We start from the raw sequence: 26,177 nt of genomic DNA on the forward strand, positions 1-26,177 counted from the left end.
TTAATTTGATATCCATCTTCTATTTCTCTCCTCATAATTTTCTTCTAATATTTCTTTCTCACTCAAGTATTCTATAAACCTCTTTTCTTTTTCACCCATTATTGTTGCTGCAGCCATGGAGGTGCTCTGTTCATATCTTTCAAGAAAGAAGTTGCAGTTCAGCTACAAAGAGTGCCATTTGCTGATATCTTATGGCTATTAATGCCTTTAGGATATGCCTCAGCTTTATGAGATAAGCCTCCACTTTTCCCAGGCAGCCTTCAACCAATAACTGAGCATGGCAGCAGTACTAAAGCCTGCCTATTTCTGACTAATGAAATGTTCCACTAAGGGGCAATAATGGCTCCAAGTCTGGGTTTTGCCAAGACCTTGCACCAGAATAAAGAAGTCTCTATACCTAATTTCCTTACTTCTGTCTTTCCCTCAGTGCATATTAGATATGTGTGTAATTTTAATCTTGCATTATTCCCATTTTATCATAACCACCAACAAACTTCTTATAATTCTATCTCAACATCTGAATCCCATGGTACTCAACAAAGTCAGTAACATGAGTGGACTAAGAAAACAGAGAGTAAAATGATATTTGGTAATCAGTACCTTATTATAGGTGGTATGTTAGGCATAGAGAGTACCTGACACAAAGTTGTGACACAATTTCTGAAACATTCACCAATGCTGAATTAGGCAAAAGTTCCTACGGACAAAATTGTTTTCACCTATATAATGAATCCTGGCTTTTGAAAAGTAGAGGATTTGGTGAAATACAACAGAATTGGTTGGTTTTTACTAAATTGCATTAATGCTCTATAAGGAACTGTTAATAAACAATTAAAAACTAAGGACAAAGACCAAAAGGTCTTTTTGGTAGCCTACAAAGTGACTGTTACCTCCTTAGGAGGAAGATAGAAAAGCTAAAAACCAAATTTTTTTATTAAGTAGTCAAGCTAAAATTATGGTTTAATGCATGACAAAAGCAGAAATGCTATACAAAAATATGGATACTTGTTGGGAAAACTTGGGACTATGACCCATAGCACATGGGCATCTGAGTGGGTAACCCAGGAGACTTTGACTCCTCAGATATCTCTAATCCCTTGGCACTCAAAAAGGTGGCCCACACCTTCCTATTAAGAATTATCATCCCAGCACTATTCACAATAGCCAAGACACGGAAACAACCTAAATGTCCATTGAGAGATGCATGGATTAAGAAGATGTGGTATACATATGCAATGGAATACTGCTCAGCCATAAAAAAGAACAACATAATGCCATTTGCAGCAACGTGGATGGAACTAGAGACTCTCATACTGAATGAAGTAAGACAGAAAAAGACAAATACTATATGATATCACTTATCTGGAATCTAATATACAGCACAAATGAACCTTTGCCCAGTAAAGAAACTCATATAGACTTAGAGAATAGACTTGTGGTTGCCAAGGGGAGGGGGAGGGAGTGAGATGGACTGGGAATCTGGGGTTAATAGATGCAAACTATTTCCTTTGGAATGGATAAGCAATGAGATCCTGCTGTATAGCACAAAAACTATATCTAGTCACTTGTGATGGAGCATGGTGGAGGATATTATGAGAAAAAGAATGTATATATGTATGTGTGACTGGGTCACTTTGCTGTACAGTAGAAAATTGACAGAACACCATAAACCAACTATAATGGAAAAAAAAATCATTAAAAAAATTAAAAATAAAAGGATTATCACTTCTCAGAAGTTCCCATTGTGGCTCAGAGGTAACAAGCCTGACTAATATTCATGAGGATGTGGGTTTGATCCATGGCCTTGCTCAGTGGGTTAGGGATCCAGCGTTGACTTGAGCTGTGGTGTAGGTCACAGAAGTGGCTTGGATCCTGCATTGCTGTGGCTGTGGCATAGGCCAGAAATTTTAGCTCTGATTCAACCCCTAACCTGGGAGATTTCATATGCCACAGATGTGGCCCTAAAAAAAAGGATAGGAAGAAAGAAATAATTATCTCTTCTACCATATAAGGAAATGATGCAACACTGTTCTTACTGCAAAAGAACAAGTTCTCCTTTAAGAGTTGCCCCTACCTCTCCTCTTTGCTGCCAGGTCAACAACTAAGAATAACACTCAGGATAACTCCACTGTGGCTGTGGAGTATTTACGGCTTTGGATTATTAAGGCACTTGATCAATGAGGTCAGATTATAAAACTAGATAAAAAGGAATTTATTGCCTTTGAAGCTCTCTCTCAAGAAAATTATTTAACACTTGACAAGACCTCCAGGAAGTTAGGGAAATCTCACTACTAAAGCAGTCTCTAGGTTAGAGAAAGTGATGACTCATGCTCAGAGAAGTGGAAATATCTGAATTACCCTAGGAAGCAGTAAAGGAAGAATTAAGGATTTTCAGGAAAGTGAGTGTGTCAGAACAGATATATTATGTGAGGCCAGATGACTCAGCATAGAATTATATCCCAGAGTACACACCACTCACTTAAACTACCAGGAATGTACTGGTGAGGGGGTACCAGCTTCACTAAAAATTTCCATGATGGGAGTTCCTGACATGGCTCAGCAGTTAGCAAACCTGACTAGCATCCATGAGGATGGGGTTTGATCCATGGCCTCACTCAGTTGGTTAAGGATCCAGTGTTGCCATGATCTGTGGTGTAGGTCACATACAAGGCTCAGATCCTGATTGCTGTGGCTGTGGTGTATGCCGGCATCTGTAGCTCCAATTTGACCCCTAGCCTGGGAATCTCCATATGCTGTGGGTGTGGCCCTAAAAAGACAAAGAAATATATTAAAAAAAAGAGCTTCTGTGATGGCTCTTCTCTACAGACCAGGGCTCAGGGCAAGAGGGTCAAACACAGATCTGTGCTCATTAAAATTGGGATGATAACTTTCCATCTCTCCTACCCAAGTTAGGCAGATGTAGTGCTGGTGCTTAACCATGAAAAGGCAAGAGGACAAAATTACCATAATGACCAGCAGAACTGCAGAAACTTGTGGAGGCAGTTAAAAGAGCGTGGTTTCTCCATATGTAACACGAATATCACTTAATATTTATAATCTAATGAAGGCAAAATAGCATGAGCAAGAGGCTGAGGGTAGTAATCTTAGTAAACTGGATTGGTCCCTGATTACTTACAGAACCTAAGTCCTTTTACAGACCTGGAACCAATCGACTGAAGAGGTTGCCATTTCCCTAGGCAGGAAGATCCCAAAACATCATGCCAGGTCTATAGTGCAGCCATTCTCCCAGAACTTCTTCAAAAGAACCTACAGCCATTTACTCAGGCTATTGTACCCTGAAGAAAAAGAAATGATCTGACATTTCAAAGACTATTAGGGGTCGGAGTTGACATTTATATCCAAATGTCTGAAATCTTACCTCACTCTCTGTTAATGTGGGAACATATGGGAACCAGAGAAGCAATGGATTCCTGGCCGAAGTTAAAATCACAAAGGACCCTCCTAGTTAGGGCCCATGGGTGTACCCAGTGGCTGTTTTTCCAGTCCTTGAATGCATGACTGAGTTTGAAAATCTTGGCAGTTGTAGTAAGCCACACATTGGTTTGTTGCCTTATCTGGGAAAAATTCTCATAATAGAAATGGCCAAATGGATGTCTCTGATGAATAAAAAATAATAATGCATTACTCAAATATCTACAAGAGTATTACTTCCTCAGGGATATATAGAATGCCTAGGTGGTCATCACTGTCATGCCTCCATTGACCAGTCTGGTCCCTACAGAATAATTTATAGATAACCACAAGCTCAAGCAACAGTAACCCCAAATAATAGCTTCTGTGTCATAAATGATATCTTTGCTAGAGCAGATTAATAGCGCCTCGGCTATATTATATGAAGCTATTTATTTAGCAAATGTGATTTTTCTATCCCAGTCAGAAAATAGATCAGAAGCAATTCACAATCATGTGGAGCAGATAAAAATATACATTTACAGCTTCATCTCAGTGCTTTGATAGCTTTCCCATCCTCTGTCATAGTATAGTCTGAAGGTATCTGGGACACCTTTACATTCTGCAGAACATCATATGTATCTGTTACATTGATGACAGCATGCTGATTGGACAAGGCAAAAAAGGTTGCACTCTTTCTGGTTAGACCTCAGTTACCACTAAGAATGGTGTGCTTGTTAATGAGGATGGCCATAGCTGACCAATGTGGGGCCTTTCAAACAGGAGATCTTTTCTCTGGAACTCTCTCCTGGTTTGGGCAAAACTTTAGAAGATCTCTATTATATGACATGAGGCTCTCCCTCTCCAGTCTTATGTTCTCTTCTCTTTTATTTCTACATTTCGGACTGAAGGTGTTTTTTCCTCTGACAAATCCTGCTTCCTCCTACTTTCATATTAGCAGGCACTACTCCCTCACTAACCCTCTTGTACTTCTACTTCTCCCTCAGCATTTCCTCAGAGGACTCAACTGACACAAATGTTCTTCTTCACATTTACTCTGCTTCTACTATTACTTCTTTTCCTATCTCCACATCTGACTTTCTTCATGTGGAAGCACACAAATTGCATTTGTCAAGTTATATTTAATAAATGCCTATCATATGCCCAGGTATAAAACCATGCCTGATATCTTAAGACATGCATTAAGTGAGCTACAGACCTCAAATTTATCTTAGAGAAGGTGACAGGGAAAGGGAACATATTTCATCTATTGAGGAATTATCTACTTTTCTTGGAAAAGTATCTGAAAAGGAGGACATTTCTGAGCTATACAATAACTTTCATGGAATTGGGCATGGAGATAATGTCAGGAGAAGCAACAGAACAAGCACTATATAGTCCTTCACTGTCCCCAACTACCACCTCATCAGTATGGTCTATCTCACAGATATGCAGAAGGCTCTAATCCACTTTTACCTGATTAAAAAAATTATGGATTATCCTACTTCTCACATTTAGGAAAATATGAAGAAATACAATCCATTTGGCCAACTTTTATAGAACAATCTCATAGAAAATATTGTAATTTTCTTCAAGAAAAAAATTTCTTCCTGAGAAACCACAAAAGAACATACATCAACATCTGGCAATTTTTACATTCTCTCAGACAGCTTTAATCTGATACTGTCCAAAGGAAAGAAAAATTGAAGGATCACTTAAACAACACCTAGAGGTCAGTTCATTCCAAAATTTTAGTTATAGTCATACATCAACTGTAGAGGGCAGGTCTGTTGGGGGGAAAGTTTTGATAATATATGAACTCAATGGAGAGTTGCTGGCACAAGGGTCTAGAAGTGACTACCTCATGAACCCTAGAGGCATATATGTTTCCTTTAAGGGAAACATTCTTTATTACTCCCACAAATCTTGACACTTCTCTATTTGTTATAGAGAAGCTGCAGCACTTGCTTCCCCATCTTTCTTATTTTTGTTAATGCCACATTTATTTCCCCAGATTTTCAAGTCTCAAACTCCAGAACCATTTATGACTGCTTTCTCTCCCTCATTTTTCTTATCTAATTAGGTGTACAGGAAATCTCTGATTGGTCAGGCTTGATTGGTCACTCCATAGTCATGGACAGTACTCATAAAAATAATAGTTGCCACGATAATATTTCATTGAGTAAATCACCAAAAAGAGAAGCTTGCCTTGATCTATAGTAATTCACATGGTTGTGTTTGAAATAAAAGCAAGGGATCATCTGAAAAATATTTTCCTAGAAACATCTCTTCTTACATTGAACTTAGTTCAAAGATCTTTGGTTTTGGATACATGGATATTAACAAGGGGAAAAAAAAGATATTTTAAGTTCAAATGTATTGCATTCTTACTTCAAGAAATAGCAGTCACTCCAAATTAGACCAAAAAATATCCCAAAAGAAGCATAGCTTTTGGCCGTGTATTTTTTTTATTGAATGCTTGATGTTACCAATTTAATATAGGGGCTATATTGAAATTTAAATGTTCTAAACTCTGATGAATAGAAATGAATAAAAATTTCTTTATTTGATATAATTGAAGACAAAGACTCTATCAAGTCTCAGTTCTCCTAGAACAGACATCATATTCTAGTCCATTACCTCATATTCAATTTGATATAGTTTTTTTCAGCAAAATTGAAATATTTTTTAAAGCTCTATATAGATCAAACCTTCTTTATTTTGATGTAAAATTTGGTTTTGGGGTGTTTCTTAACACCCTCAATGGACATACTCTACATTGGTTTCTTCCTAGGATAGCATCTGGGAACAGCAAAAAAGTTTACATATTCTTATTACTTTGGGGAAGAAATATTTGATGCTATATGTACTCACTGTATTGCCCTTGGTTTACTTGTGTCTCTCTGTACTCACTCTATTTTCTTTGAATTACCTGAGCCCACATGCTCCTACCCTACTATGGGCCAAGATATAGATTATTCTGCCCACACTTTTGGTCATCTCCTTTTAGGGCCAAAGACTTCTTAACTTCTTTCTTTGCACCCAGTTTAAGTGTAAGGCCTGCCTATAAGTCTATAAGCTCAGACCTTTATCTTCACTCTAGCTAACCTACTATATCTATGCCATATTTCATACAAAATTTTGTCAAACACAGACTTACAGAATACCCATAGTATAAGCTATGAGCAGAAGAGAAAGAAACACCCTAATTTTCTTTTATTTTCTCAAAGCTATCTGTGTGTCTTTACTTCCACTACTAGATTGTTGTTGCTTTTTTTGCTGTTGTAATTCCCTTTATTTATTTATTTATCTATTTATTTATTTATTGCTTTTTAAAGCCCTCACCTGTGGCGTATGGAATTTCCCAGGCTAGGGGTTGAAGGGATGTTGTAGCTGCCAGTCTAAAACCACAGTCACAGCAATGCAGGATCCGAGCCACATCTGTGACCTACACCACAGCAATGCTGGATCCTTAACCCACTGAGAAAGGCCAGGGATTGAACCCACATCCTCATGGTTCCTAGTCAAGTTTATTAACCATTGAGCCATGAAGGGAACTCCCATATTTCCCTCTTTTTATTTATTTATTTATTTATTTGTTTATTTATTTATTTATTTATTTTGCCTTTTTGCTACTTCTTGGGCCGCTCCTGTGGCATATGGAGGTTCCCAGGCTAGGGGTTGAATCAGAGCTGTAGCCACCGGCCTATGCCAGAGCCACAGCAACGCGGGATCCGAGCCACGTCTGCAACCTACACCACAGCTCACGGCAACGCCGGATCGTCAACCCACTGAGCAAGGGCAGGGACCGAACCCGCAACCCCATGGTTCCCAGTCGGATTCGTTAACCACTGCGCCACGACGGGAACTCCATTTCCCTCTTTTTAAACCTTAAAATGGAAGCCAGGAAATCCATAGCTATAACCCTGCGCGCACTCTCTCTCTCTCTCTTTCTCTCTCTATGTCCTTCCTTCTAGCACTAGAGAAGTATACTTGTAGTGTGTGAAGAAATTTCTTATTCACACTATCATCTCCCTGAATCTATGGTATATTATGGTAAAATTCCAGCTTGGAAAGTTTCAAAAAGTCCTTTAACTTAAAGTTGAGCAATAACTTATTTTCACTCAAAAGTGTTTAGCATATTTGTCTTTTGGCGGAAGGACTGATGGAGAGAAAAACCAAAAGAAACAACAAGAATTCCTAAAGGGGAGAAATACATCAAAGTCTTATCTCTATCTATATTTGTAAATTAATACAAATTTACCTTATTATCTTGTCATCAATTCTTGTGATCTATTTCTATATTTTTGAACAAGACTGTCTGGGTCAGATCCTAGTGCCATCACTTAATAAATTTGTGCTTTTGGACAAGTTACTTTAATCTAACCATACTTCAGTTTTCCATATTTAAAAAAGGAGATAATAACAGTATCTACCTCATAAAGTTGTCAGGAGGACTATCTGAATTACTATATGTAACATACATTAATGTATTTAGAGCAGTACCTAGCATATATCAAACATCAGATACGTATCAGTCTTGCAGGTTGAAAATATGCGTGTGTGTGTGTATATTCTTGTAATTCTATGATAATTAGAAACTAAGGAACCATTTTAAATTCACATATAAAAACACTGAAAAATCTGGAGTGCTTATTTATTCATTTAAAATGGCAGAGTTCCCGTCGTGGCACAGTGGAAATGAATCCAACTAGGAACCATGAGATTGTGGGTTCAATCCCTGGCCTCGCTCAGTGGGTTAAGGATCTAGCAGTGCCATGAGCTGTGGTGTAGGTTGCAGACACGGCTCGGATCCTTCGTTGCTGTGGCTCTGGTGTAGGCTGGCAACAACAGCTCCGATTTGACCCCTAGTCTGGGAACCTCCATATGCCACGGGTGCGGCCCTAGAAGGACAAAAGACAAAAAAAAAAAAAAAAAAAAAGGTAATTGTAACTTTAATTGGATAAAGGCATTTTGTCTGATTAGAAAAATGGAATATAGTGGTGCCCAGAGAGAGTAGGCACAAAGTCACTGAGGCAAGGGTAGGAAATTGGGTCTAGAATACAGAATTAGAAAGCGAGCTGCTTTACAATCATGTTTTAATAATTTTCTAGAGGACTGGCAGCATTAATTAACTAATAAAAAAAGACAATTCAAATTTGCTAGTCATCACTAAAATGCAAGTTCAAACAGTAAAATATCAAATTTGAGCTTATCACTATAAAATTGATGGGTCAAAGGGCTGCATAATATAGGATAACAAAATATATTTTCATTTTGAAATCTAACCTAGAGATTTTGATATCACTTTCCTGTATAACAACTATATATTTTCATAATGCTGTCCGAGGATGATGCAAAATTAAGTAGTTTATTACAAAAAATACTGTTTATAATGGTACATCTGAATGATTGTTTATAACAGTTATTATATCTGCACGAATGCATACCTAGCTTAGAAATTTGTTTTTTAATTAGAGAGTAAACAGCGCAAAACCAAAACATCGAATTTGGGTATATTTGGAATTGAAGATAATATTATATGTGAGAAAAGACACCAGCTAAAATTACTCTCAGTGCTAATTTTAAAAATAAACTATATGCAAGTTAAATTCAAATTTCTTGAGTTGAACATTACTTTTAATGAAAGTATTAATCCTGGATGCCCAGACCATATACATTTTATTTAGGAAATTTTAATCAGCTCTGAGATACCACGATGATTAAAGATTCTTTTCTTTCCATGACAAGTTGAATGACAAATCTCTTTTTTGAATTAGCAATTGACAGGAAATTGTGTATAGTTAGCAATGTCTTAAAAAACGCAAATGTAGGTGCATATACCCTTGATCAATTAATGAGAATGCTTTTTCAAAAACAGTGTGAACTCCAAAGGGGAAACAATAAAACCTGTGTATTAAGTAAATTGATGACAAGGGTGAGCAAAAAATCTCCCAGAAACAGCATGGGTTTTATGTGGGAAGATGAAATATAGCACATTATATCAGAGATGAACTTTTGCCTTTATTAAATAGCTCCAACTGGAGATTTCTTTACTTGGCCCCTACCTCCTTCTCCTCTGTCACCTCCTTCTGCCAACTTCAAGAATAGTGTGTTCCACATCCTAATTATAGAGTCTGCTCCAACTAAAGTTCATTAAGCACATTATTGATACTGACATTACCAAGGTCAGCAACTACTCTACCTTAAACTGATTTACACATTTACCTCTATGCTTCATTGATTCTTATCCACTTACTCATTCATGCTGTTTTCTTGTAAACCACAAAATTCAGAAAAGTGGATCCGAATAAAGAGATGATGGGAAAAATAAAAGTAGTCACCTTTCGGTATTTCTGCTTCCTACAAATTTGTCCTTGGGTTTGTCACCAAGTATTTCCTATGATCTGCAGCATTAGATGTTTTCAAAAGCCTATTTTAAGCAGTCTTCTTTTTTTTTTAGCAGAAAATAGCAAGAAAAAAAATTCCCAAGAGAAAAACAGTTCTAAAACATTTTCTCTTAAACATGCATTGCTCTTTCTCAGATGGAGTCCTCAAGATCCTAATTTACAATGCAAGTTTATTTCTTCTAAGACTTCAAGCTATCATATTGATCATATCTCATTAACAACATATTTTCTTCTGAGACTTGAAATGCTATCCAAGTTGTAGGTTGCAATTTCATTTCATGTCATTCCCTTTGAACTCTGCCAAGTAGTCTATATTCTTAAATCCAACCCAAGCAATATATCCTTGACCATATGTCAGCAACCAGCCACCACAATGCAAGACCATGGTGGACATTGCAATTCTTCTAAAAGGCAAAGTATATATTTTAACAAAATATTATCTGATACCCTCAGAAATTAATTCTCCATATTCTATGAATTTAGAATATTACTTACTAAACCTATGGAGCTTTAAACATGCTCCAATACAGATTATACCTGTATAAAACCAAAGTGAAAGGCCAGTCCAGTGAAAATCCCTCTCGTCCGGACTCGGAAGAGGCGACACCCCAAATCACTCACGAGAAGCGGTCTTGATGCAAACAGCAAGAGGATTTTTATTCCGAGCGCGCTGGGGCCCACAGTCGTACGCCACGCAGGGGTAGAGGACTGCGGCCCCAAGTGTGGAGTCGGGACAGCTTTTATGGGGTTCACAACAAAGCCCGCGCTTTTACAAACTAATCATTTTAAAATATCACAAACCAGTCAATTCAAAGCTTCGAGAGCCCGCGCTTTGTGGACCAATTAATTTTAAGTTGTTCTGGAGTTACATGTTTGTGCCTGTCCCTGGGTGGGGGAGACATATTGTCACCAAGATATATTTATCAGGATTTTCAACATTTTGTGGCACACCCGATCTTACTGGGGTCGGTTAGGCGATTAACTTCTCCTCTTTTTATCTTATGCAAGCAGCTTTACAGAAGCCAAACAAGCAGTTAGGAGCAGTTTCAAGAAGTTTCAAGCATAGAGGCACATACTCAGGGGCCTGTTTTTCCCCTTCCACATAGTTTTGTACAGAACAGAAAGCAAGCCCTAAAACAGCAAAAAGTATGATCTTTTACCTATAGGGAACAGGGTCTGGAATTCGAGGGCATTTAGAGCTTCTTATTAACTTCCTGGGTTCTGGGAGAGTCAGGTTGCATTTTCATCCTTTCATTCCCCACTTCTTCTCTTGTTAATAGTTCTAATCTTAGAACTAGGAAGGCTAAAGGTCAGTTTCTCCTTAGCTCGGAAGGCCTTGGTACTGCTGTCTAAGTACCATGATCCGAACTGTACTCACTTGTTCTCTAACAAAGGCAACAAACCGATTAATTAAGCAAGGCCCAACTGTAAGCAACAGGAGCAGTATTACTAGGGGTCCTGTTAGAGCAGAAAGCAGGGTGGTCACCCATGGGGACTTGTTGAACCATCCCTCAAACCATCCTTGGCCAGCCTCTTTTTCTTTGTGACGTTTTTCTAACCTTTCTCTGAGCTTGCTCATGGAGTCCCTGATAGCTCCTGAATGATCCACATAAAAGCAGCATTCCTCTTTTAAGGCTACACATAACCCTCCTTCTTTTAGAAATAACAGATCTAACCCCCTTCTGTTCTGTAGAACCACTTCAGATAAGGAGGTTAGGGATTCCTCCAGGTTACTGACAGATTTTTCTAGGGCTTGGAGATCTTCCGTTACAATTCGATGTAGGTCACTAAGTCCTTTCTCCAGCTGTTGTGGTCCTGTGATTAGGGCAGCCGTTCCTGTTCCCACGCCTGCAGCCACTCCCAATCCGAGCATTACAGCTAGTGTCAGGGATATGGGTTCTCTTTTTGGCCGATTATATCTATAGTCATATTCATCAAGGACCGCTTTTTCGGGATAGTAGTACACCCGGGGGACAATTTGGACCATAACGCAAAAGTCTTTAGTTTGGTTGAAAACCAGGGTGGAAACACAAGGGGTTAATCCAGTATTACATGCCCACCACCTGTCATAACCAGGTACCAGATACTGACTCTCAGAGGTTTGATTAAAGGCTTCAGTGTGGTTACAAAGGTGTTGGTGGGATGGGGGAACCCTCCCTATGCAGGTGCCTTTTCCAGAAACTTCAGTAAGGGTAAGCTTATTTTGGGATCCCCATGTACATTGGTCTCTATGTTCCTTTGTCACATTGAATTTCCCTCCTCTAGCCATTCCCTCATAGTAAGGTGGGCCCGAAGCTAAGCAAAGCCAACAAGAAGAGGTAGCCTCTGGAGTAGTGGAGTTAAGAGCTTGAAAAGCTCCCTGGATGAGGCTAAAAAGTTTCGCCCCTGTTTTAATAGTGATGTTAGGCTCAGTGGGGACTGATCCAGAGGTTGTATTGTAATCAGAGGGGTTAGGAGATGGCCTCTGTTCTTGGATTGGAGGTCCTTGTTCGGCCAAACCCTTATTTGGTCCTATAGCAACCAGAGGTTCCATCTGAGTTTCTATTCTGAGGCGAATAGTCAGAACAGATCCTTTCTTTCTCCCAGAGCCTCCATAGTACACTATTCCCCAAGACATACCATTTACCCACTTTTGAATATTTTCTTGTTTTCCTTTTTCAGTGAAACTTATTTTTAAGTAATCTAGGTCTAACGAATGACAGCTTATTTGCTTATTTCATACATCTTTTTGTACCCGCTGTTGCCAATCTTTCCATCTCCCATGGCCATAATTAAATTGATTATAACTGGTAGGATTGTTAACAAAAGAGTAACTTACTCTGTCTTGCTGAGAGACTGGCCATTTCCAATTCCCATCATTAGAAGTTATGCAGCTCCATTGCTTACAAAAGAAATCCTGAGGATTTCCACAATATTCTTCATTATTTGGGGGTCCTGGGCAAACATAAAACCCGTAAGCACGGAGTACATCGGGGCGTGTGGCCTGGTCATTGAGACCAGGGATTACTGATCGAAGGCAGACATATAACTCAGGCCACCAGGTCCCTAAGGGAGCCTCCCCTTGAGTGCTGTTAATGTTAATACCTGTACCGGAGTCAGTAAGTAACCAGGTGAGAGATAAGGGTTTATGGGAGTTCGGGCTGTCCACAAGGCGTTTACCATTAACTTGAGGAGTTATTGACAGAGTAAGGAACCACGCGATGGAGGCGAAGCTTAAGGGGATTTTCAGTCTTTTCGGCTTTCCACCCCGAATCGGGAGGTGGCGCCAGCTTAACGTGGGATGCATGGATCCAGGTGGAGATTCCTTCAACTTTTACAGCCGTTGGTGTGGTCAAAAGTACGAGATAAGGGCCCTTCCACCGAGTCTCGAGGTTTCCTGCACGGTGGCGTCTAACATAGACTGAATCTCCAACTTGGAAGCGATGTGGAACTTGCAAGTCTCCTCCTGAGTAGGCCTCCTGGAGCTGCTTCCACGCTCGCTGCCTCACCCACTCGAGCGCCTTGAGCCTAGAGAACAAAGGCTGGGAAAGCAGCACATCAGCACTATGTGCAAAGGCAATTTCTGCCACCGGGGGGGGGGGGTCCCCGTAGAGCAATTCATAGGGGGTCAGCCCAAACTGTCCAGGGGTGTTCCTAACCCTAAAAAGCACAAAGGGCAGGAGAGCTATCCAATCATTAATGCCAGTCTCTGTGGTCAATTTGGTAAGGGTCTCTTTAATGGTTCTATTCATCCTCTCTACCTGTCCTGAGCTTTGGGGTCTGTATGCACAATGCAGTTTCCAATCAATCCCCAATATCTTGGCCAGTCCCTGACTTACCTGGGCAACGAAAGCTAGTCCATTGTCTGACCCTATTACCTTAGGTATTCCAAATCTTGGAAAAATTTCCTCCAGTATTTTCTTAGCCACCACGGTTGAAGTCTCTTTCTTAGTAGGATAAGCCTCTACCCATCCTGAAAAGGTGTCTACAAAAACCGATAGATATTTGTTTCCATATTTAGCCGGCTTTACCTCAGTGAAGTCCACTTCCCAGTGAGCGCCTGGGTGGCTTCCCCTTAGTCTCTTTCCTGGAGGTATTCTGGAAGGATTAGCATTAACCAGCTGGCAGGGCACACAATGTTTCACCACCGAGTCAGCCACTCCTGGTAGCCTCAGAACATGATAAGGGGATGTTCTGACCAACTGCTGCAGGTGTTTAGTTCCTAGGTGGGTTAGACGATGTATCTGTTGGACATATTCTAACCCTTCTTTGTGGGGCAGGATTTCCTTCCCATCTGAGGTATAGCAGGTCCCCTCCGGAGTCTCAGAGAACTGGTCTATCTTTTTTATCTCTTGCCAGTCTTCTAGGGTGTACTGTCATCCGGGTTCTGGGGCTTTGGGCATTTCTATTATAGGCAGAAGGTTAACACCCTGGGCTGCCTGCTTGGCAACCCGGTCAGCCATCTGGTTCCCTCTGGATATGAGATCTTTGGCTTTCTGATGTCCAGGACAGTGTATAATAGCTAGCCTTTTTGGCAAATGTAAGGCTTCTAATAGGCTTAGAATTTCCTCTTTGTTCTTTATTTCCCTCCCTGCTGAGGTAAGCAACCCCCTTTGCTTATAGATGGCCCCGTGTATGTGTACAGTCGCAAAGGCATACCTGCTGTCCGTATAAATGTTTATGGATTTCCCTTCGGCCAGCCCCAAAGCTTGCGTGAGGGCCATGAGCTCAGCCTTTTGTGCTGAAGTCCCTTCCGGCAGGCTGCTGGCCCAGATCGTGCGGGTCCCGTCCACCACCGCCGCCCCAGCCATCCTCTTACCTTCCACCACATAGCTGCTTCCGTCAGTGAACCAGGTTAGCACTTCTCCAGTCAGCGGTATGTCTGTAAGGTCCTTGCGGACCCCAGTCTCCTCAATCAATAGTTGATGGCAATCATGAGTCACTGATGCATCAGTCTCTTCAGGCAGAAGAGTGGCAGGGTTGAGAGCGGCTGGTGGAGCGAACGTGACCCTCTCTGTGAGAAGCAGGCTTTGATAGTGGGTCATGCGGGCGTTGGTCATCCATCGGTCTGGGGGCTGCCGAACGATGTTCTCCAATGCATGGGGGGCTATTACAGTTATATTCTGTCCCAAAGTCAATTTGTCAGCGTCCTTGACCAGTATGGCCACAGCTGCGATAGCCTTCAGGCATACGGGCCAACCACTGGCTACAGGATCGAGCTTCTTTGACAGGTAGGCAACAGGTCTCCTCCATGGTCCTAGGGTTTGGGTTAAAACTCCCCGGGCTACTCCCTTACGCTCATCCACATAAAGGGTAAAGGGTTTAGTCACGTCAGGGAGGGCCAGAGCAGGTGCGCTCAGCAGGGCCTTTTTGATAGCATCAAATGCCTTCTGGTGCTCAGGAGCCCAGGAGAATTCCCCTTTTTCTTTGGTTAGCGGGTAGAGTGGGGCTGCTAAGGTCGCAAACCCCGGGATCCACAGTCTGCAAAATCCAGCTGTCCCCAAAAACTCTCTCACTTGTTTGGCTGTGGTTGGGGCCGGTATCTGGACTACAGTTTTCTTCCGTGCCTCCGTCAGCCATCGCTGCCCACCCTGCAAACTGTACCCCAAGTATGTTACCTCTCTCCTGCAAATCTGGGCCTTCTTAGCGGAGGCTCTGTAGCCTAGGTCAGACAATTCCAGCAGTAGTGCCTTCGTACCTTCTAAGCAGTCCTGTTTGGTGGCTCCCACCAGAAGCAGGTCATCCACGTACTGGAGGAGGGTCACCTGAGCGTGTTGGATCCTGAAGTTGGCCAGGTCTCTGTGTAGGGCTTCGTCAAAGATGGTCGGGGAGTTTTTGAACCCTTGGGGCAGTCGGGTCCAGGTGAGCTGCCCGGTTCTTCCCGCACCTGGATCTCTCCATTCGAAGGCAAAAAGTGGTTGGCTAGTGGGATGTAGTCTCAGGCAGAAGAAGGCATCCTTTAAGTCCAATACTGTATACCAGCTCCGTTGGGGTGGGAGAGCACACAAGAGGTTATAAGGGTTCGGGACTGTTGGGTGTATATCCTGCACCCGTTTATTGACCTCTCTCAAGTCCTGTACTGGTCGATAGTCATTGGTCCCAGGCTTTCTAACCGGTAGCAGGGGAGTATTCCAGGGAGATTGGACAGGAACTAGGATGCCCTGTTGGATTAATCTTTGAACATGCGGCCGAATTCCTTCTCGAGCTTCTTTACTCAAGGGGTACTGTCTGACTGACACTGGTGTAGCACTGGCCTTCAGTTGAATAACCTGTGGGGGAACTTGCTTTGCCAAACCCATCCCTGCGGTTTCTGCCCAGGCTTGGGGAAACTGTTCCAACCAGAATTGTATATTTTGATCAGGCTTTCCTAGGGGAGAATATAGTCGATATTCGTCATCTAATTGGAGGGTCAACACAGTGATAGGTTTGTTATTTGCAGACACTTCTGGTTTTCCTTGTTCAAAAGAAATTTGTGCTCCCATCTTGGTCAGTAAGTCTCTACCTAAGAGGGGTGCTGGGCACTCAGGGATGACCAGAAACGAGTGGGTTACCTGTCCCACCCCCAAGTCAACTGTTCTTCGGGTAGTCCATGGATACTGTCGTTGCCCTGTGGCACCCATCACCCAGGATTTTTTATCTTTTAGTTTTCCTAATGGCTGTAGTAGCACTGAATGTTTCGCTCCGGTATCAACCAGAAACTCAACTGGTTGCCCCTCCACCTTTAAAGTTACCCTGGGCTCGGGGAGGGGGTCCGAACCCCGTCTTCCCTAGTCTTTATCTTCTTCCAGAGCTAAGACCTTCAGTCCTTTGTTTCCCTTCTTGGGGCAGTCCCTTGCCCAGTGTCCTTTTTCTTTACAATATGCACATTGGTCCTTGTCGAGTGAGGTCCTATTGCCCAGGTTCCCTGACTGTCTAGGGCCTGACCTAATTTTCCTAAAATCTCTCTCTCTTTCCCTATTGCTTTTCCCTTCAACCACTGCGGCCAAGATCTTAGTCAAATTCTTCTCTTGCCGTTTATTACGTCTTTCCTCCCTTTCCTCTCTTTCTCTCTCTTTTCTTTGTTCCCTTTCTTCTTCTGTCTCCCTTTTGTAATACACTTTCTCTGCCTCCTTCACTAGATCACGTAACTCAGCCTCCTGTAACCCTTCCAGTCTCTGAAGCTTCTTTCTGATATCCAGGGCTGACTGTCCTATGAAGGCCAGGGCCACTGAGGCTTTCTGGGCCTCCGAGGTAGGATCAAAAGGGGTGAACCGCCTGAAGGCTTCCATGAGCCTCTCAAGAAAAACCGAGGGAGGTTCATTCGGTCCCTGCTTCACCTCTCTTACCTTAGCCAAGTTAGTGGGCCGTCTTGAGGCGCCCCGGAGACCCGCCACCAGAGCCTGGCGATAGATTTTCAAGCTCTCCCTACCTTCAGCCGTGTTGTAGTCCCAACCGGGGCGAGTCAAGGGAAATCCCATGTCAATCTCATTTTGCAACTGCGTGGGTCGCCCGTCGGCCCCAGGAACATTTTTTCTAGCCTCTAACAGAATTCTCTCTCACTCCTCGGTTGTGAAGAGTGTCTGCAGCAGCTGTTGACAATCATCCCAAGTAGGCTGGTGAGAGAACATAAGGGACTCCACCAACCCCATGAGGCGTTGGGGATCCTCCGAAAAAGGGGGATGGTTAGTTTTCCAATTATAGAGATCTGCAGAAGAAAAGAGCCAATACTGGAGGGGCTGCAATTGGCCCCCCGGTATGGGAGGGCCGTACGTGCGCAGCGGTAATGTTGCGATCTCGTCTGTCCGCTCCAGGGTGGCGCCCCTCCGGCTCCGAGTCCCTGCAGCAGGTCCCTCCACCGCCGGAGCTCCAAGAGGGGCAGAGGGTCCCCTCACAGCACCCTGTGCCAGATAAGGGGGTGGGGGAACAGATTGGGGTTCCGGCCAAGCCAGCAGCTCCTCAATCTCGGGGTAGATATGAGGATATGGCTTGACTTTTTCAGCCGAGTGTTTGTTTTTCTCTCCAAGAGCCAGAATTCGGGGACCTGGCTTTCTTGGTTTATTCAGCCATGGTTTAACCCATGGCGGAGGATCCTCTGCCAAATCTTGCCATGTAAGGATATAGGGCTCCTGATCGGGATGAGAGCCGGGTCCAGTCTGAAAAATAATTGCTTTAACAGCCAGGATAATCTCAGAATTAAAGGTCCCCTCTGATGGCCATCCAACATCGAATGTCGGCCATTCAGAGGCACAGAAATTCTGCCAAGGTCCCTTCTTAACCTGAACTGACAAATTATGAGCCCTGGATTTAACTTCATTCCAATGGTCGAGAGTCAAACTAAGAGGGGTCGTCACCGTCTGTCCCATATTAAAACTGTAGACAAGGACGCACAAGACAAAGACACACAAAACAGAAACCAACAGATCCAGACACACGCGACCCGTCCGCGTCTTCCACAAGCAGGCAAAAGAGTCGGACGGCCGCGGAGGGGGAAGCTTTCGCTTCAACAACAGAACTCGGTCCTCTGACCGACAGAAGGAGACCACCAGGCGTCCCTGGCTCTCCCCACCTCCCGGGGCGTCCCCCAGGGCGGCAGCCTGTGATCCTCCTAGCACGTCTGCTGATCACAGTCCCCCAGTCCTTACGGTCTGAGAGGACAGCTGCAAACCGAAAGCGCGCATCACCGAAAACAGACACTCAGAACAGAGACGCCAGCCAACACACACACTCACACGTTCCAAAGGGGATCCCTTTACCTCCAAGTCGGTTCTCGGGTGTGAGGGGTAGTCGCGGGTTTCCCGGCCAACGCACCAAATGAAAGGCCAGTCGAGTGAAAATCCCTCTCGTCCGGACTCGGAAGAGGCGACACCCCAAATCACTCACGAGAAGCGGTCTTGATGCAAACAGCAAGAGGATTTTTATTCCGAGCGCGCTGGGGCCCACAGTCGTACGCCACGCAGGGGTAGAGGACTGCGGCCCCAAGTGTGGAGTCGGGACAGCTTTTATGGGGTTCACAACAAAGCCCGCGCTTTTACAAACTAATCATTTTAAAATATCACAAACCAGTCAATTCAAAACTTCGAGAGCCCGCGCTTTGTGGACCAATTAATTTTAAGTTGTTCTGGAGTTACATGTTTGTGCCTGTCCCTGGGTGGGGGAGACATATTGTCACCAAGATATATTTATCAGGATTTTCAACATTTTGTGGCACACCCGATCTTACTGGGGTCGGTTAGGCGATTAACTTCTCCTCTTTTTATCTTATGCAAGCAGCTTTACAGAAGCCAAACAAGCAGTTAGGAGCAGTTTCAAGAAGTTTCAAGCATAGAGGCACATACTCAGGGGCCTGTTTTTCCCCTTCCACATAGTTTTGTACAGAACAGAAAGCAAGCCCTAAAACAGCAAAAAGTATGATCTTTTACCTATAGGGAACAGGGTCTGGAATTCGAGGGCATTTAGAGCTTCTTATTAACTTCCTGGGTTCTGGGAGAGTCAGGTTGCATTTTCATCCTTTCAAAAGGAATGGTAGGAGTCATGAAAAGACTGAAAAGGTTCAGTTAGCCACAGGATATTCCAAAGAACATAAATTAAATAGGTTGTTGCCTTTAGCATCTCTTCCAGCTCCCTAGAGAGACAGTACAAAGTAGAGAGAAAATATTTTAGGTCTAAATTTGTAAATGTTTCATTCTTTATAGATTCAAACTTAGTAATGGTAGTTTAAACAAAGACATTTTATAAGTTGCACATTTATAAAAAGATTTTATTTTATTTTATTTTTTGCTTTTTAGGGCCATATCTGCAGCATATGGAAGTTCCCAGACTAGGGGTCAAATCAGAGCTGCAGCTGCCGGCCTACACCATAGCCCCAGCAACATGGGATCCAAGCTGTGTCTGTGACCTATAAAACAGGTCAAGATGACATGGAATCCTTAACCCACTGAGCAAGGCCAGGTATCAAACCCACATCCTCATGGATACCAGTTGGGTTTGTAACCCACTGAGCCACAATAGGAACTCCCTAAAATGATTTTAGAAAATTCTAATTTTTTAATTCAAAATTCTAGAAATTCAGAATGGTATATTGCCGAAACCAGCTCAGCAGGATGGGGCTGAAGAACAGGTGCTATGGAACTTAAGGGGAAAAAATTAACATAAAACAAGACACAGAGACATTTATCTTAAGTAAAGGTGGGAACCAGGGGACTCAAGATCTCCAGGACCAAGAGCCCTGCCTCAAGAAACCACACTGCTTTTATTGTGCTCTTGAGGATTAGGTCAAATGAAAAGGGGGTTGTAGGTGCAGGATATAGGCTTTTTTATTATTATTTTATAAGTTCTTTTATTATTTTAAAAGTCACTTAGCTGGTAGATGGTTAAACTTTTTACTCTAAACTATAGGCATTTAAGAATAATTAGCATTCGAGTTAGCTATCTATGCATAGCATTTCAGAGAATCCTCACTGTGCTTCTGCAAATGGCATGCCTATTTGTGGCAACCCTGTGTGCCTAGGTGCACCTTGGTTCTCTTTTCTAATGCATATTCTGTTAATGACCATTCATAAACCACTTGGTCCTGAGGTTCCTCTTTCTCTTATTCTTTAGAGGACATATCATGTTTGTGCAAATGGCGTGCCAATCTTCACAGGTCTGGTGCGCCTAGACCAATGTATTATGTCCACATTCAGCTGACCCCGCGAATAACCCATGCTTTTAGGTCTTTGTTCTTAAACTTAAGTCATTTACCATCACCGTGACTGTTTCTCAAGCAGGATGACTGGACAAAGTAAGGAAGGACAAGATGGAGTTTTCAGCAAAGAGGGTAAGAAAATATTATAAAAACATGTCTCGCAACACTATATTAGTTAACTTAGATTGAAGTTTAAATTTCCATTACCCATATTACAGAGACAGTTCAACACTTCGAATCAGGGGTTTAGATTCTAAACGTGTGAGCTTGGAACTTGGTAACCTAAGAGGGATTGCTAAATTTTCTTGGCCTCAACTTTCTATATCTCAAAATCTGTAGTATAGATTAAATGAATTTTAGACCTCTTATAATTCTAACCTTCCATAAATCCAAAAGAAAAAAAAAACTTATAGGCAAAACATATTTTGCTTTCCTCTGGTTGCTTAGGACTTGATAATTGTAGATAATTATAGATAATTCCAAATAAATGAAGATTGTTTAAAACACTTTATTGTATTTATTTATCATTTTTTTTAATTTTGGTAAGAACATGACACTAGATCTATGCTTAAAACAATTTTTAAGTGTATAAAGCAGTATTGATACCTATGTGGAAAATATTGTATAGTAGATCTTTAGAAGTTATTCATAACTGAAATTTTATAAATGTTGAATAGAAACTTCCCTTTTCCCTGTTCACCCAGCCCCTGGCAATTACCATTCTGTTCTTCATTCCTTTCAGTTTTATTATTTTATATATCCAATATAAGTAGAAAACTCTGGTGCTTTTCCTACTGTTATTGGGTTATTTCATTTATCAAGTTCATCCATGTGATCACCAATAGCAAAATTTTCTGTTTTCTATAATGCTCAGTAATAATCCATTGTAGGTACATACCACATTTTTTAATCTATTCACCTATTGATGCTCATTAAGTTTATTTCCATATCTAGACTATTGTGAATAACATTGCAATGAAATTATGAATGCATATATTTCAAGATCCTGATTTTAATTCATTAGGATAAATGTCCAGAAGTGTGATTGCTGGATCATGAGGTAATTTTTTCTTTTTGTCTTTTTAGGGCTGCACCAGTGGCAGATGGAAGTTCCCACGCCAGGGGTAAAATCGGAGCTATAGCTGCCGGCCTACACCATAACCACAGCAATGCATGATCTAAGTTGCATCTGCAACCTACACTACACCTCACAGCAATGTCAGATCCTTAACCCACTGAGTGAGGCCAGGGATTGAACCCAAGTCCTCATGGATACTAGTCAGGTTTGTTAGTGCTAAGCCATGCTGGAAACTCCTCTTGTGGTAATTCTATTTTTAACTTGTTGAGGGACTTCTGTAATGTTTTCCATAGCAGTTGCACCGTATTTCATTCCCCAAACAGTGTTCAAATGTTTTAACTTCTCCTTATCTTTGCAAATACATGTCTTGTTTTTAAATAGGCATTCGGACAGCTATGAGGTGCAACTTCATTATATTTTTGATTTGAATTTCTATGATGATCAGTGATGAGTATTTTTTCATATAACTGGTGGCCATTTGTATATCTTCTATGGAAAAATATATATTCAGGTTCTTTACCTATCTTTAAAAATCAGGTTATTGGGGAGTTGCAGTTGTGGCTCAGCAGAAATGAATCTGGGGCTAGTATCCATGAGGATGCGGGTTGGATCCCTGGCCTTGCTCAGTGGGCTAAGGTGTAGGTCACAGAAATGGCTTGGATCCCACATTGCTATGGCTGTGGTATAGGCCAGCAGGTGTAGCTACGATTCAGCCCCTGGGAACTTCCATATGCTGCAGATGAGGCCCTAAAAAAAAAATCAGGTTATTGGAGGTTTTTTTTTTTTTTTTTGCTATTGAGCTGTAGTTTTTTATGTATTTGGACATTAGCCCTTTATAAAATGTATGATATGCCAACATTTTCTCCCATTCCATAGATTGCCCTTATTATTATTTTCAGGTGTACAGCATAGTGAGTCAATACTTTTATAGATAATATTCCATTAAAATGTAGTACAAAATAATGATTATATTTTCCCCGTGCTGTGCAATATATCCTTGTTGCTTATGTACTTTATATACTTTAGTTTGTATATCTTAATCCCTTACATCTATCTGGACCATCCTTCCCTCTCCCAAGTGGTAACCATACTTTATTTCTTATATGCATGAGTCTGTTCCTATTTTGCTATATACAGTGGTTAGTTTCATTTTTTTTAGATTTCACATATAAGTAATATCATAAAGTATGTCTCTTTCTCTGTGTGACATTTCACTAAGCTTGATATTCTCTAGGTCTGTCCACATTACTGCAAATGGCAACATTTCATTCTTTTTTATAACTGAATAATATTCCATTACATAATATTATATGTATGCATATATATCACATCTTCTTTATCCATTAATCTGTTGGTGGGCACTTGGTTGGCTTCCAGGTCTTGGCTCTTGTAAATACTGCTGCTATAAACGTTGGAGTTTACATATCTTTCCAAATTAGTGTTTTTCCTTTTTTTTTTTCAGATATAAACACAGGAGTGGAGGAGTTCCCGTCGTAGCGCAATGGTTAATGAATCCAACGAGGAACCATGAGGTTGTGGGTTTGATCTCTGGCCTTGCTCAGTGGGTTAAGGATCTGGCATTGCCCTGAGCTGTGGTGTAGGTTGCAGACACAGCTCAGATCCCGTGTGGCTGTGGCTCTGCCATAGGCTGGTGGCTACAGCTCCGATTTGACCCCTAGCCTTGGAACCTCCATGTGCCGTGGGAGCAGCCCTAGAAAAGGCAAAAAGACAAAAACAAAAACAAAAACAAAAACAGGAGTGGAATTGCTGGATCATATAATAGCTCTATTTTTACTTTTCTGAGGAACCTCCATACTATTTTCCATAGCGACTGCACCACTTTACATTCCCACCAACAGTGTAGAAGGGTTCCATTTTCTCCACACTTCTGAGGAGAGTTTTTGTATGCTAATTATATTAAATTGCTATGACTTCAAACTAAATTTTTATAAATTTAGTTTTTTTTTTTTAATTTTGATTCTTATAGTAACCACTAGGAAATATATTTAAATATTTACTCAAAAGTAATGAGAGGGGAATAATATCAACACCATTAATAATTATGGAAATTCATATTAAAACCACAATAGAGCATCATTTCATGCCCACTAAGATGATTATAATAAAAAATTATAATAGAAAATAACAAGTATTAGATAGGATGTAGAAAAGTTAGAACCTTCATACTTTTCTAAGTGGAAATGTGAAATGGTGCAACTGCTAAAGAAAATTGTTTGGTCGCTCTTCACAAAATTAAATATAGAATAACCATTTTTTCCCATATTTCCACTCCTAGGTTTATGCCCGAAACAAATGAAAACAGGTACTCAAACATGTACACAAATGTTTATAGCAACACTATTCACAATAGCTCAAAGTAGAAATAATCTAAATGATCATTAATAGATGAATGGATAAATAAATTGTGGTGTATTTGTGCAATAAAATATTATTCAGTCATATAAAGTAATTAAGTACTGACATATGTTACAATGTGGAGAAACCCCAAAAACATTATGCTAAGTTAAAGAAACCAGACACAAAAGGAAACATATTGCATTATTCCATTTACATGAAATATCTGGAATAGATATACCTATAGATATAGAAGGTGGACTGGTAGTTGCCGGGGGCTAGAGGAAAGAATAATGGCAAGAAGTTTTTTCATGATTAAAGGGTTTTACTTTAGAATATCAGAAAAGTTTTTGAGCTAAATGAGGTTGTAGTTAGTTGCACAACGCTGTAAAGGTACTAAATGACACTGAATTGTTCACTTTAAAATGGGTAAACATGTGAAATTAAATAAATTAAAAGGAAAACATTTCTGGAGAATGTTACATGGTTAAGAAATAAACTTATTTTTTTCTGTGGTATTCAGCTACTAATAATTTTATATTTATTGTGATTTATTTTCTCATCTAAATGGACCCTTGTTTTTATTAATTTTTAATTCTTACTTATAGAAGTTTTAGGCAGCACAAATCTACATCTTTCTGTGGAGTAGTAGAAAGGCATAGACAAGAGACCATCCTGATATATCCTATATATGTGGATGTTATGTAACACAATAAACAGTAACAGTTTAAAGAATTCCTCACACTTTGTAGGCCAAAGTAGCCTGAAAACCTCTTATAAGTTTCAGTGAAAATAAATTAATGATATCAATGAAATGATTTCAGATCTATCATCTTCTTACAGCTTTCTCAGATTATAACCATATATATACTCAGAATGACATGATATTTAGAAGGAGGTTTGTCTGTTAAAATCTTTGATAATTTCCTATGAATTAATTGTTTTCTGGCATCAGTCATTTCCTGTAAAGAGGCAGGGGGCATTGATTAATAGATTACAAAGCAAAATCAATTTTGGAGAATCATCATCTTCTGAGTCACATAGCTATTTACAGAATTCTATAAATGTGTTTCTAATAGCTATCTGTTCAATGAAAATGTTATCTGACTAAAGTTTCCTTCTTTGGATTGTTAGTCACTATTCAATATCTTTATAATTAGCTAGCTAATACGCTGTCATGTTATTTCTTTTTTCCACATTTTTAACCATTTTATGAAATAGCTTTTCCCATTATGTACAAATGTGTAAGTGTATAATCATATGCAAGATGTGACTTCAATGAGTCAGTCTGACATCTACACTTTTCCTTTACTGCCTGACATTTTCTAAATTTATTTCTATTTACTTATTATTTAATTATTTATTTCAGATTCTTTTGAAAGGGGTGCATTAGAAATTTCATCATTATCGATAACTTGCATATCACCTTTCATGTTCAATAACATGTTTTACAGAGTTTTCCATGATCTATGTACACTTTTTGTTGTTGCCGTTTTCCTATTTGGCTAGCCATTAGATGGACCAATTCACAAGCCTGGATATATATCTATTGGCACAATTTAAGAGCTAACAAGAAGACTGTTTGTAAATAGTTTCTTCAGTTGATTTCCTACCTCCTACCTTACTGAGTGTTACTCTTCACTCTTCTTAGCTAAATACTCTCGTTCTCTTTTCTCAATGTTTGAGTGCCCCCAGGGCACAGTTTTAGGATTTCTCAATCTACATTCAATTCCTCAGGGATCTAATCTAGCCCTATGGCTTAAAAAATCACCTGTATATTCATAAATTCCAAATTCATAAAGCCCACATTGTAAAACTCAACTGCATAATCAAAACCTTATAGGTCTGTCATTTCAAATTTAATATATCTGGAACTGATATACTGATTTACTTCCACATTTGCTCTCCCATTATTGTTGCAAACCTCAGTAAGTGATATAAATATTTACTCAAATCCTCAAGGGCAAAACTCTTGGAAAAATCCTTAATCTCTTCCTTTCTCTTCACCCAAATCCAGACCTATGGGCTTTATCTTCAAAATATATCCAAAGTCTGTTGACTTCTCATTTCCTCTACTGCTACCATTCTAGCCTGAGCCACCATCATCTCTTGCCCAGAAAACTCAAGAACCTCCTAACTGTTCTCCTCTTTCACTCTTGACCCCCAAATACAATTTTGACATAAGAATTAGAGCAATCCTGGTAAAATATAAGGTTTTCAGTTCCTGAGACACACGAGGTTCTATCACAATAAGCTCTTGAAATATCATTTCCTTTACTTG

General features: G+C 40.7%; 3 protein-coding genes across 3 annotated transcripts; all 3 read right to left on the bottom strand.

Moving 5' to 3' along the window:
• Positions 1–10,451: 10,451 nt before the first annotated feature.
• Positions 10,452–18,645, bottom strand: ERVFC1 (endogenous retrovirus group FC1 Env polyprotein). The gene is made up of 2 exons (XM_085007423.1): positions 18,533–18,645; positions 10,452–13,342 (listed from the first exon to the last, which is right to left on the bottom strand). The coding sequence occupies exon 2, from the start codon at positions 12,436–12,438 to the stop codon at positions 11,143–11,145; it is 1,296 nt and encodes a 431-aa protein (XP_084863549.1). The 5' UTR covers positions 12,439–13,342; positions 18,533–18,645; the 3' UTR covers positions 10,452–11,142.
• Positions 16,568–17,527, bottom strand: LOC146394689 (uncharacterized). Its single transcript, XM_085007424.1, has one exon. The coding sequence runs from the start codon at positions 17,255–17,257 to the stop codon at positions 16,568–16,570; it is 690 nt and encodes a 229-aa protein (XP_084863550.1). The 5' UTR covers positions 17,258–17,527.
• LOC146394690 (uncharacterized) lies at positions 17,336–18,457 on the bottom strand. The gene is made up of 2 exons (XM_085006977.1): positions 18,445–18,457; positions 17,336–18,393 (listed from the first exon to the last, which is right to left on the bottom strand). Exons 1-2 carry the CDS (start codon positions 18,455–18,457, stop codon positions 17,336–17,338), a joined length of 1,071 nt encoding a protein of 356 aa, XP_084863103.1.
• Positions 18,646–26,177: the final 7,532 nt, after the last annotated feature.

This window comes from Sus scrofa, chromosome X (genome assembly GCF_054392235.1).
Source record: "Sus scrofa isolate SSC_HxYL_T2T_F1_AM1 chromosome X, Sscrofa_HxYL_maternal_Yorkshire_Landrace_v2.0, whole genome shotgun sequence".
Taxonomy (NCBI): domain Eukaryota; kingdom Metazoa; phylum Chordata; class Mammalia; order Artiodactyla; family Suidae; genus Sus; species Sus scrofa.

Coding starts and splice junctions, on each gene's coding strand:
- LOC146394689 (XM_085007424.1), bottom strand. CDS start 17,257: ATGGGATTTCCCTTGACTCGCCCCGGTTGGGACTACAACACGGCTGAA.
- ERVFC1 (XM_085007423.1), bottom strand. CDS start 12,438: ATGTCTTGGGGAATAGTGTACTATGGAGGCTCTGGGAGAAAGAAAGGA.